General features: G+C 57.8%; 1 protein-coding gene across 1 annotated transcript; it reads right to left on the reverse strand.

Annotated features, from left to right (window-relative positions):
- Positions 1-754: 754 nt before the first annotated feature.
- Positions 755-3,055, reverse strand: PNMA6E (PNMA family member 6E). The gene is made up of 2 exons (XM_041740523.1): positions 2,861-3,055; positions 755-1,870 (listed from the first exon to the last, which is right to left on the reverse strand). The coding sequence occupies exons 1-2, from the start codon at positions 3,053-3,055 to the stop codon at positions 755-757; spliced, it is 1,311 nt and encodes a 436-aa protein (XP_041596457.1).
- Positions 3,056-12,576: the final 9,521 nt, after the last annotated feature.

Genomic DNA, 12,576 nt, shown 5'->3' on the forward strand with positions numbered 1-12,576 from the left:
CACACGTCTCCACAAGAACAAGCAGCTCTCGGCCTAAATCTACACCGAGAAAGCGGAGGTTGAGCTCACCACAGTGGAGGAGAGCGAGCAGAGCCTTGGTGGACACAAGCTCTCGGCACCCGTGCTGACAGGTGGGTGCCCCGGAGGCCAGGACGCCCACGGCGGGTTCCTGCACACCTCAAGGTTCTGCATGGAAATGATAACTAGTGGGGGGGGGGGGGTAACTGGACATGTGAATCACTGAAGAGCCCACAGAAACACAAGTGGGCTTCCCAGAACATGGGGCAACGCGCCCCGGGGGTCAGTGAATGAGGGTGTCCCTCTTGGGAGGCCCAAGAGGCTGGCACTTTTGAGACGGCCTCTAACATCTCCTAGTGCAGTGTGGGTGGAAGATGGCTTCAAGTGCCCCTCACCTAGACCAGGAGCCACCCTCAGGGGTGCTTCCCAGGCTGGCTGCCTCAGCTGACAGGCATTGGGGCTGGGACTGGGGCTGGGGGTGGTACTGCCATGGGAGGGGGCAGCTCTCCCCGCCCCATTTGGTGTCAAGCATGGCCATCTGGGTCACTTGGAAGGGCTAATGGTGGTGGCTAGGGTGCCTTGGGAAGGTGGGGTCGTGGGAATTTGTTTGGGCCGGGTGGGCCCTTTGCTCAGCCCTGCTCCTCATGTGGGGTGAGGCTGCTGCCCTGGCTTGGCCTCCCCCTGCCTCCAGAACTCGGCAGCCTGAGAGGAGAGGGGGCCCCTGGGCCTTCTGAGCCTATATGCCTGAGGAGGACTTGGGGAGGCCCGTCCCCCCAGCCCCATCCTCGTTTCCTGACTCGTCTGGGATGGGCTTGAGCCCCTCCTCGAGGGGCTCCCCAGCCTCCCGGTCTCCTGACTGGGTGAGGCCCTCTGGCCCACAGCCAGGACCTCCTGGGCCCACCCTGGAAACAGTGCCCATCTGGGCAGGGGTGGGGCCCCCAGGGGCCTCTGAGGGTCGTGCCTGACCTAGGCCTGCAGAGGCAGGAGCATCTTCATCTTCCCGAGTGGCAGGGAAGACCTTGGAGGCCTCCCCAGGGGCAGGGGTGGCCTTGGCACCATCGTGGGGCTCAGGAGCAGCTCCACCAGCTTCGGCAGTGCCGGGAATGGCCTCATCGGCCTCTACGTCGGCGGGAGCAGGCTCGGCGCGATCTTCATTGCCTGGGGAGGCCTCGGTTTCACCTGCCCCGGCAGGGGCGCCCTCCGTGAGGACTTGACGAGCCAGGGCCCCCTGGGAAGCATCTTCGTTGGCTGGGGAGGCTTCGGCAAGCTCCTGCCTGGCGGCGGCGGCCGGCACAACAGCCAGGACCCTGACATACACGGGGGGCCCTTCTTCCACTTGGAACTGCTCACCCGTAGCTGGGGCGGCCTCCCACGCCTCGGCCTCGCGGATGAGCCGCAGCATCCCCAGGAAGCCGGGTGGTCTCCTCTCCAGCCGCATCCTCTTCAGCTTGTTCTGGAGCATCTCGTTGGAGCGAGCCCGCATCAGCACCTGCCTGGCGCGAGCCTGGTCGGCGACGGTGGGATGGATGGCCCCCTTCTCCAGGGCCGACTGCAGCAGGCCTTCCAGGCGCATCACGTAGGCAAACAGAGTCTCCTGGGGCCGCTGGGCGCACGTCAGGAACTTCAGCCGCGCGGTCACGCAGGGATCCTTGTCTCCGAACACCTGCACCATTGCGGCCAGGCAATCCTGCGCGAGCATGTTGGGATTTTCGGCCAGGAGGCCGCACATGAACTCGAGCGCGAGGCCCCCCAAGCTTTCCATCAGCCACCGCCTCCTCTCCCCTTCTGGCACGTGGCGCCACACGAACAGCATGTCGTTGGCGTGCTCCAGCCAGACCTCAAAGGACTCTTGCTCTGGATCTTCCATCCCGGAGAAGGTTCTCAATTCCCCATAGGCCGCGTCTTCTGGCACAGGCTGCCAAGCCTGGCCCCACTGCTGGATCCAGGATCCTCCCTCATCTACGGCTCCTGCAGCTCCTTCCTCCCCTGCAGTGCCCGCCTCCCCTGCTGCTCCTGCCATACTCACAGATCCCGGCACACCTGCGATTCCTGTGTCACCTGCGGCTCCCTCCTCATCAGACACTGCCCCTTCATCTTCTGCCACACCGGCAGCTCCTGCCTCACCGGCAACTCCTGCCTCACCGGCAGCTCCCGCCACACCGGCAGCTCCCGCCTCACCGGCAACTCCTGCCTCACCGGCAGCTCCTGCCTCACCTCCTGTTCCTGCCACACCTGCAGCTCCCTCTTCACCGAGTACTCCTCCACCTTCTCCTACCAAACTCACAGCTCCTGCATCTTCAGCTCCCTCATCTAACACTATCCCTTCATCTTCAGTTCCTGCCTCACCTACAGCTCCTGCCTCACCTACAGCTCCTTCCACACCTGCAGCTTCTTCCTTCCTTTCACATCCTTTATCACCTGCGGCTCCCACCTCACCTGCTGCTCCTGCCTCACTTGCAGCTCCCACTTCACCTATGACTTCTTCCTCACCTGCAGCTCCTGCCTCACCTGCAGCTTCCTCACCTCCACGCCCTTCCTTACTTGCACCTCCTGCCTCACCTGCAGCTCCTGCCTCACCTGTAGCTCCTTCCTCTCCTTCACGCCTGTCCTCACTTGCAGCTCCTGCGACACCTGCAGCCCTTTCTTTACCTACAGCTCCTGCCTCACCTGCCTGGCCGGCCCTTGCTTCCGTCTGGGGCTGGGCAGGGAAATCGGGTCTATCCTGTGAATCTGAATCAGGAGCCTGGGGCAGAAAGACCACAGGCCAGGGTCCTCCTTTGCCTGCTATTTGTCGGGGGATCAAACTTCGGTTTAAATACTGAGCAAACTCCACTAAGGCGACCCTGGATCCGAGCTCCTTTCTGAATGCTTTGCCCAGCACTCGGTATCTGCCCAGGGGCCACAGGGCAGCCTTCACGGCATCCTGGAATTCCTCTTCCTCACAGTCATCTGGGATGCCCAGGATGAGCAAGGAACGGTGTGCATTCACGCCCATCCACCTGCACCAGTCATGCAGTATTGCCAGTGGCACTGCCATTGCTGAAAACCTGAGAATGGAGAGAAATGACTGGACAGGTGCACACAGACTGTCACAGTGTGAGCCTCAGCCTGTGGGTGCAGTGGCGTGAGAGTCACGTTCATACCACACAGCCCACCTCCTACCACATAGCCAAAGCCCCATGTCCCTCATGGTGGTGGCCTGTGGTGCGTCCACTCTCCATTCTGTTTTATTTTAGAAAACCTTTCTGATAATACACTGATTTAGAACGTATAGAAGTAGTCATATTTTCTATTTTTCCTGGCATTACTTTTAGGAAGTTGCTTACTTCACCCCAAGAACTATGTCCAGTTTTCACATTTTTGGCATACACTTTCCCATTACATTCACTGCATTTTGTTTTTAATATCTGATGTGTAGTGATAGCACTCTTTCATTCCTGGTGTTGGCAGTTAAGTGTTGTTTTTTTTATTAGACTCACTAGGGTTTCGGCAGTTTTGTTTCTCTTTAATTAAAAAAAAAGAGGGTGGCTTTGCCTGGGTGGCTCAGTGGTTGAGCATCTGCCTTTGGCTCAGGTCATGATCCCAGAATCCTGGGATCGAGTCCCACATTGGGCTCCCCACAGGGAGCCTGTTTCTCCTTCTGCCTGTGTCTCTGCCTCTGTCTCTCATGAATAAATAAAGCCTTCAAAATAAAAATAAAAATAAAATCAATAAAATAAAAACCCAACATATAGCTTTGTTAAAAGTCTCCAATTTGCTTTACATTACTGACTTATTCTGTTAGGTATAGTATCTCTTCAGCCAATTCATTTTGCATTATTTTACCTTTTTTATAGTTTGTTTAAATGAACCATTAGGTCACTAACTTTATGTCCTTTTTCTTTTCTAATATATGTACTTCGAGTAATGCATTTTGTTCTCATTGCTTCTTTAGCTGCCTCACTAAATTGGGTAAGTGGTATTTTTATTATTATTATTATTCAGTTTGAAATCTTTTCTAAGTTCCTTCGTGTTTTCTTCTCTGAGCCATGGGTTTCCAAATATTTCAAGCTATCCTATCATGATTCATTTTATTTTTTAAGATTTTATTTCTTTGAGAGAGCGAGCACGTGCGCATAAGCGGGGGAGGGGGGCAGGAGTGAGGCTAAGCGGGGACGGAGGCAGGACTCCAGGGTTCATGATCTGAGCCAAGGTGAGGCGCTTAACCAACTGAACCAGCAAGGTGCCCTTATCTTTAATTTTAAATAAAATACCCCGAGACCAGAGAAGTTAGTACGTAAAAGCACAATCCTTTAAAATTTACGGACTTTTTTACGACCCAGCATATGGTGTTACATGGGTGCGAAGCACTCTTGTTCCGTATCTCTAGTTTCTGTCGAGAACAAGGTTTCGCCCCTCCCGCTGCCAAAATCCCTCTGCCATCTCCCACGGAAGCCACCCGGGCCGTCGGATTCCGGGTGCGGGGTCCCAGAGCCCCTCCGGAACCCGGAGGCCGTCCCCCGCCCCCAGCGAGCTCTGTCCTGTTTGCGCCGCAGCGGAGGAGCGAGCGTCCTGCGGCCCGCCCCCCCCCCCCCCCCGCAGGCGGAGCCGGCTAGCGGCGTCCTGGAAGCGGGGCGCCCCCTCGCCGAGACCTTAGCCTTCCCCTGCAGCCTCACCGCGGGGAGCTCTCCCCTCCCCACTGTCCCCGCCCGCGGCCCACCCCCTCTCCGTGGCCCCCAGAAGCCGCGTGCCTTGCCCCGCGTGCGCCTTGCGCCATCGCCAGCAGCGGCTGTGTCCCCAGCTGTCCCCTCCGCCCCGCCCCGCCCCGCCGGCAGCCCCCCCCTCCCGCCAGAGGCCCGGGGCGCCTGCCTTCCTACTCAGGCCCCGCAGCTCCCCTCCCGCCCCCCCCCCGGGGTCCCAGAGCCCGCTCCACTGCGGCCACCTCAGCGGGGGCCCCCCCCCCCGCCCGTCCCCCCAGGACACCTCAGCGCTCCCCCGCCTCCCCGGCGCTCAGGAGCCCTCCTCCCCAGCGCCCCAAAGCTACCCTCACGTGCTCTCAGCACCCCACTAGGCCATCGTGCCCTGCCGCCTTCCCGCAGCACCCCAGGGCCCCCACTCCCACACGTGTCGCTTGCGCAGCCAGCGGCTCTGCCCTTGGGCCCCCCGCAACTGAACGTCCCGCACCAGACCGCTCACAGCCAGCAGGTCGCCTCCGGGGCCCCCAACACTGGGGTGCCGTTCCCTTGGCCCCCACCTTCTCTCACCAGCCCTTCCTACCGTCCAGAGCCCTCTGCTCCCACACTGGCCCCCACAGTGGCCCCCACGCCGCCACGCGGCCCCCATAACGTCCCCCACCCCCGGGTAGCCCCCACGCTGCTACTCAGACCCCTAACGTCCCCAACTCCCGGCGGGCCCCCACACCACCAGGCGGCCCCCAGTCCCAGCAGGCCCCCACGCCGCCATGGGTCCCTCATCCCCGGCGGACCCCCACGCCGACACATGGCCCTCGCAGCGTCCCCCACTCCCAGCGGGCCCCCACGCGCCCTGCGGCCCCCACCCCGCCAGACGGCCCCCGTAGCGTCCTCCACGCCGCCACGCGTCCCCCACCCCCGGCGGGCTCCCATGCCCACCTGCTACCCCCACTACCGGCGACCCCCACGCCGCCACGCGGCCCCCGCAGCATCCCCCATGCCGCCATGTGGCCCCCACCCCCAGCGGGCCCCCACGACACCACGCGGCCCCCACACCGCCATGGGTCCCTCATCCCTGGAGGACCCCCACACTGCCATGCGGCTCCCACCCCCAGTGGACCCCCACACCGCTACGCAGCTCCCACTCCCAGCGAGCCGCCACACCGCCACGCGGCCCCCGTAGCGTCCCCCATGCCGCCATGCGGCCCCCACCCCCGGCGGGCCCCCACAGTGTCCCCCACCCACGGCAGGCCCCCATGCCCACCTGCTACCCCCATTACCGGCGGCCCCCGCAGCACCCCATGCCGCCACGCGTCCCCCACCCCCGGCGGGCCCCTACAGCGTCCCCCACCTCCGGCAGGCCCCCACGCCGCCATGTGTCCCCCACCCCCGGCGGGCCCCGACGCCGCCATCGGTCCCTCATCCCCAGAGGACCCCCACACCGCCACGCAGCCCCCACTCCCAGCGAGCCCGAACGCCACCACGCCGCCCCCGTAGCATCCCCCATGCCGCCATGCGGCGCCCACCCCCAGCGGGCCCCCACGCCGCCACGCGGCTCCCATAGCGTCCCCCACCCCCGGCGGGCCCCCACGCCGCCAAGGCTCCCTCATCCCCGATGGGCCCCCACCCCGCCACGCGGCCCCCAGAGCGTCCCCCACTCCCAGCGGGCCCCCACGCCGACCTGCGGCCCCCACTACTGGCGGGCCCCCGGGCCGCCACGTGGCCCCAAATCCCCGGCAGGCCCCCACGGCGACCTGCGGCCCCCACAGCGCCCCCCACTCCCAGCGGGCCCCCACCCCGCCACGCGGCCCCCACAGCGCCCCCCACCCCCGGCGGGCCCCCACCCCCGCCACGCGGCCCCCACAGCGCCCCCCACCCCCGGCGGGCCCCCACCCCGCCACGCGGCCCCCACAGCGCCCCCCACTCCCAGCGGGCCCCCACGCCGACCTGCGGCCCCCACTACTGGCGGCCCCCGAGCCGCCACGCGGCCCCAATCCCCAGCGGGCCCCCACACGGACCTGCGGCTCCCATCCCCGGCGGGCCCACCCCGCCACGCGGCCCCCACAGCGGCCCCCATCCCGGGCAGACCCCAACCCCGCCACGCGGCCCCCACAGCGGCCCCCAGCCCCGGCGGGCCCCCACCCTCCACGCGGCCCCCACAGCGCCCCCCACCCTTGGCAGGCCCCCACCCCGCCACGCGGCCCCCACAGCGCCCCCCACTCCCAGCGGGCCCCCACGCCGACCTGCGGCCCCCACTACTGGCGGTCCCCGGGCCGCCACGCGGCCCCAATCCCCGGCGGGCCCCCACACGGACCTGCGGCTCCCACCCCCGGCGGGCCCACCCTGCCACGCGGCCCCCACAGCGGCTCCCATCCCCGGCGGGCCCCACAGCGGCCCTACACCGGTCCCCAGCGGGCCCCCCCGCCACCCGGGCCCCAGCCGCCCCCCAGCGCGGGGCCCACGCGAGGGCAAGGCCCACCCGGGGGCCGCTTACTTCCTCCGGGTCCTGGACAGCTCCACAGGCCCGCGCCGACGCCAAGCGCTGAAGAGGTCGCCTGAGCTGCGCAGCCGGGAAGCGAGTGGCCGAGCCTCCGCCGCGCTCGCTCGACGTTAAGGCCTCGAGGGCTTCCGGAAGCTCCCAGAAGCCCCCAGGCGCACACGAGAGAAAGTTCTCGGGGCGTCGGTGGAGCCGGCAGATGATTGGCTCGGGCGGGCACGTGACGGGCAAGTGTTACTGTATCCACCTGCCCGGAGCCGAGCGAGGCCCGGAGGCTCCCGAAGGGGCGGCGGGCACGTTCCGTGGGGGAGGAGGCCACGGCCGGGGCCTGGAGGGCAGGCCTGGCGCCCCGCTGGGCCGTGGGGCTCCCGTTTTCTTTTTTCCTTTCATTGCTTTTTTATTAGAGTTCAGTTTGCCAACGTAGAGAATCACACCCAGGGCTCATCCCGCCAAGTGCCCCGCTCAGTGCCCGTCACCCAGTCACCCCCACCCCCCGCCCTCCTCCCCTTCCCCCACCCCTAGTTCGTCTCCCAGAGTCAGGGGTCTTCATGTTCTGTCTCCCTCTCTGATATTTCCCACACATTTTCTCTCCTTTCCCCTTTATTCCCTTTCACTATTACTTACATTCCCCAAATTAATGAGGCCATACAATGTCTGTCCTTCTCCGATTGACTTACTTCACTCCGCATAAGACCCTCCAGGTCCCTCCACGTCGAAGCACATGGTGGGTATTTGTCGTTCCTAATGGCTGAGGAACATTCCATCGTATACACAGACCACAGCTTCTTGATCCCTTCATCTGTCCATGGAACCGAGGCTCCTTCTTTTGAAGTCGCCTTTCCACTGTGGTTGGTTACATCCTCAAAATGTTCTAGATTTTTATTGAGATCTTATGGGGCGGTGTCAATTCCTGTGGCAGAAATATTAAAATCGCCATCAATAATTATGCAAAACCCTGTTTCTGTCTTTATTCTGTCGACTTCTCTGTCATGTGTTTCGAAGCTCTGTTGTTGGGTGCAAGCGTGTTGACCGATTCTACGTGTTCCTGGCTGATTGACCCTTGTGTCATCACTACCTCTCATGTCAGGTAACAGTCAAAGCACCTGAAGCGCCTTCTGTCCGCTATTCATATAGCCTTTCCCACTTTTTCAGGCTCACTCTTTGCATCGTATATAATTTGGGATTCTCTTACTGTCAACATATCTTACTCTCTTTTATTTTTAAAGATTTTATTCATTTATTCATGAGAGACAGGTAGAGGGAGAAGCAGGCTCCCCGCAGGGAGCCCGATGTGGGACTCGATCCCGGGGACCCTAGGATCACCCCTAAGCCAAAGGCAGACGCTAAACCACTGAGCCACCCAGGCGTCCTTATCTGAATCTTCATTTTTAAGTTGTGGCCCTTGGAGATAGCAAAATCCTTGCTCTTTCTTCTTTCTGACAATACCTGCCTTTAAGTCCGACTGTGTAACCCACTAACACTGAGTATGATTTTTGAATAGTAGGAATTACGTATATACTTTTATTTTTTTGTTTTGGTTTTTGGTTTTTGGTTTTTTGGGTTTTTTACGTATATGCTTTTACTGTCTTAGTCGGCTCATCAGGCTGCTATAGCAAAATACTATAGATTGCGGTTCCTACAAACAACAAACCTTTATCTGTCACACTTTTGGAGGCTGGGAAGTCCAAGATTAAGGTTCTGGTACGTTCTATATCTGGAGAGAGCCCACTTCCCAGGTAACACACAGCCATCTTCTCACCTCCTCTTCATCATCTCTCATATCATCACATGGCCGAAGGGCATGAGGAGCCTCTCTGGAATCTCCCTTACAAGGTCACTAATCCCATTCAAAAACTCCTCCCTACGACCTAATCACCTCCCAAAGTCCTTACCTCCCAGTTCATTGGGCCTGAGGATGTGATGTGTGAATTTTGGGAAGGACACAAACGTTTAGTCTGGAGCACTATCTATTTTTGTTCCTATGTTCCCCTTTTCCTGCCTGAGATGATTATTTTAAATTCCATTTTCACTCGTCCATTGCTTTTGTTCAGGATTTGTTTTATTTATTTGAGAGAGAGAGAGAGAGAGAGCAATAGAGCGGCAGAGGGAGAAGGAGAAGCAGGCTCCTTGCCGAGCAGAAAGCCCGCAGGGCTGGATCCCGAGACCCCGGGATCACGAGGTAAGCCGAAGGCAGCTGCTTCACTGACCGAGTCACCCGGGCACCTCCTGTCTATTGCTTTTTAAAGAAATTATCACTTTGCATTGATTTGTTGTGCTCACTCTAGAGACTATATATATATCCTTAACTGTTCACTCGTCTACTTGTGATCAATACTGTACTACTTTAGATAAATAAAAGATTTCCACCAGATAGATTCATTCTACCTCAGTCCTTATGCTGTAGTTGCCATGTGTATTAGGTCTACCTGTAGTATAAACCCTGCAATATAAAAAAAAAAAAATTTAAAAACCCTGCAATATGCAATTATAATGTTTACTTTAAATAATCGTGTGTGGGATCCCTGGGTGGCTCAGCCAGGCTCATCCCTACTTTGGCGCCTGCCTTTGACCCAGGGCGTGATCCTGGAGTCCCGGGATCGAGTTCCGCATCGGGCTCCGGGCGTGAAGCCTGCTTCTCCCTCCTCCTGTGTCTCTGCCTCTCTCTCTCTCTCTCTCTCTCTCTCTCTCTCTCTATGTCTATCATAAATAAATAAATAAATAAATAAATAAATAAATAAATAAATAAATAAATAAATTCTTAAAAATAAATAAATAGTCATATGTATTAAAAACAGAGCAAAAGCAAATATGTGGGGTTTTTTTTAATATTTGCCTACATGTTTACCATTTCTGGTGTTCTTCATCTCTACCCCAAAATCAAATTTTCCTTCCACTACCGTGTTTCCTTAGATTGAAAGACCTCCTTTATCATTTCTATTAGCACAGGTCTATTGAGGAATTCTCTTGGCTTTCATTTCTCTGAAAAGGTCCTTATTTCAACTTCATTTCTGAATAATCTTTTCCCCAGAGATAGAGAGCTCTGAGTTGAAAGCTGTCTTTTGTTGTTGTATGACACTTTATATATCTTTTAAATATTTTATTTATTTATTCATGACAGACACACAAAGAGAGGCAGAGACACAGGCAGAGGGAGGAGCAGGCTCCCTGCAGGAAACCTGATGTGGGACTCAATCCCAGGACCCCGGGATCACACCCTGAGCCACCCAAGCGCCCTGTTCAGCCCTTTAAAATGCAGCCCCGTTGACTCTTGATGCCCATTGTTTCTGATGAGAACTCAGTGGGGTTCTTGTTAAAGGTTAGCTAAAGGTACTGACTGTTTTCCAGATTTTCTCTTTATCCTTTGTTTTCATTATTCTGACCAGGATGCGACTACATGTGACTTTTCTTTGTATTTCTCTTCCTTGGGGCTCACAGAACTTGTTGAATCTGCAAATTGTATCTAGCTCCCAATTTTGAAAATGTCACTTTTTCTTTAAGCAGTTTTTCCTCCCATTCTCTCTCTTCTCTCTTAGGATCCCAAATACACACATTAAGCCTTTGGTCATACTGTTCCACAGATCACTGGGGTTCTGTTCCGTTGTTTTCTTTCTTTCTTTAGATCTTTTTTCCTCTCAGTTTCTCAAAACATATCCTTTCTCTCAATCTGGTTTCCAACAAGTAATATGAAGCCTCTAAATATTCATAACCATTAACAAACAGCAATGTTAAAAGAAGGCTGGAGTAAGAAGAGCCGATAAAGGATTGCGTAAAGACCTGCCAAGCTCCAAGAGCCCACGTCCCCCCTGAGCCCGGGGCAGGGACTACCTAACGCAGTGGGAGATCACACAGCCTCTGCAGAACCTTAGTCCAGCGTAGTTCTTAGTTGCACACGACAGAAGCAGACTGGTTGCTGGAAGCACAAAGGGAATAAGCTGAAGGACGGCGGGTGTCCCACAGGCATTTGCAGAGGGCTGGAGGGCCAGGCTTGGAGGCTTTTTTTTTTAATTTGTTTTAATTTGTTTTTATTTAAGTTCGATTTGCCAACAGATAACACCCAGCGCTCATCCCATCAAGTGCCCTCCTTGGAGGCTTTGCAGAGAGGAGCGAGGGTCTGGATCCCACTGCCGCGCTGGGCTAGTGAAGGCACCTCGGAAGCCCCCCTCCCACAACTGGGCACAGACATTGATTTGCACCAGCAATGTAAGATGCGCGCGCTGTCACGAGAGCCACGGCCGCAGCCACTCCTCAGCAAACAGGTCTTAACTGCCCCTGCTGTCACCCACCCACTCTAGTGGAATATGTGTGGCCCCTGCTTCTTCCCAGCTCTGGATTCGGTTGGCAGCAGGTGCTTCTGACCGATGGGGCCAGGGTCGTGAAACCATGCACTAGCCAAGGGAAGCGGAGAGCATGCAGACCTGGCATTTTCTGCTCTTCTTTGGGGAGGTGGGCTACACATCAGTTGACGGAACTGCCTGTGCAAAGGTCCTGGGGCTGAAAGAAACCTGGTGAGTATCAGACTGAAAGAAGACCAGTGTGGCAGGAGCAGAGGCGAGTGCCATGCACTGAGGCTAGAGAGAACAGACCGGGCAGTTTTCATGGGCCTCAAGGAGAGGCTGGTCTTTACCTGAAAGAGTTGGGAACACCTTGAAAAGTTCGAAGTCAGAGGTGCAAGTGCACTCACGTGTGTGCGTGTGACATGATCACATTCTATTTCCAGATCCTTCATCTGGCTTTCTTTTGGAAGAATGATGGGGCGGGGGGGGGGGGGGACGAAGTGGAGGCAGAAAGCCTATTGAGAGGCACTGGGGGCTGTCCCATGATAGATGGCGGTGGCCTGAGCAACAGCAGTGACAGTGGCATGGAACTGATGGGGCAGATTTAACAGATCTAAAACACGTGGAGACCTAACCAAACACTAGGAATAATTGGATGGGGAAGGTGAGCAAGGGGTACAGCCTCAATTTCTGGCCTTTGGTGTGAGTGTACGGGGATTCCACTCACTGTGGCTGGGGCTCGGGAAAAGCACCAGCCTGGGTAGAAAATCATGAGTTCCATTTTGGACATGTGAGTCGGAAGCATCCAAGTGCAGATGTCTAGAAAGCAGCTGGATATAAGGGGTAGGGACTCTGAGGAGACGTCTGGGCTTGGGACAGAAGTGGGGCGTCATGGAAAATTCCAGGTGGCCCAAGGACAAATCCACATACAGACATGCCTTACCTGCCCCCACCTCCCAAGTGTAGGCATGGGCCAGGGGATGGGCCGCTAGTGGGAATGGTCACTGGAGAGCGAGGTGCAGCTGGTGGCAGGTCGGCCTCGGGCTGAGCAACTGTCCTGGGCTCCTGGAACGTGACCCTCCCCTCCACCGGGACATCTTGGAAAAGCTGGAGTTCC

This window comes from Vulpes lagopus, chromosome X (assembly GCF_018345385.1).
Source record: "Vulpes lagopus strain Blue_001 chromosome X, ASM1834538v1, whole genome shotgun sequence".
In the NCBI taxonomy this organism is placed as follows: Eukaryota; Metazoa; Chordata; class Mammalia; order Carnivora; family Canidae; genus Vulpes; species Vulpes lagopus.

Coding starts and splice junctions, on each gene's coding strand:
- PNMA6E (XM_041740523.1), bottom strand. CDS start 3,055: ATGGCAGTGCCACTGGCAATACTGCATGACTGGTGCAGGTGGATGGGC. Junction 1,871..2,860: donor GAAAGGAGCTCGGATCCAGG/GTCGCCTTAGTG, acceptor GAAGATCCAGAG/CAAGAGTCCTTTGAGGTCTG.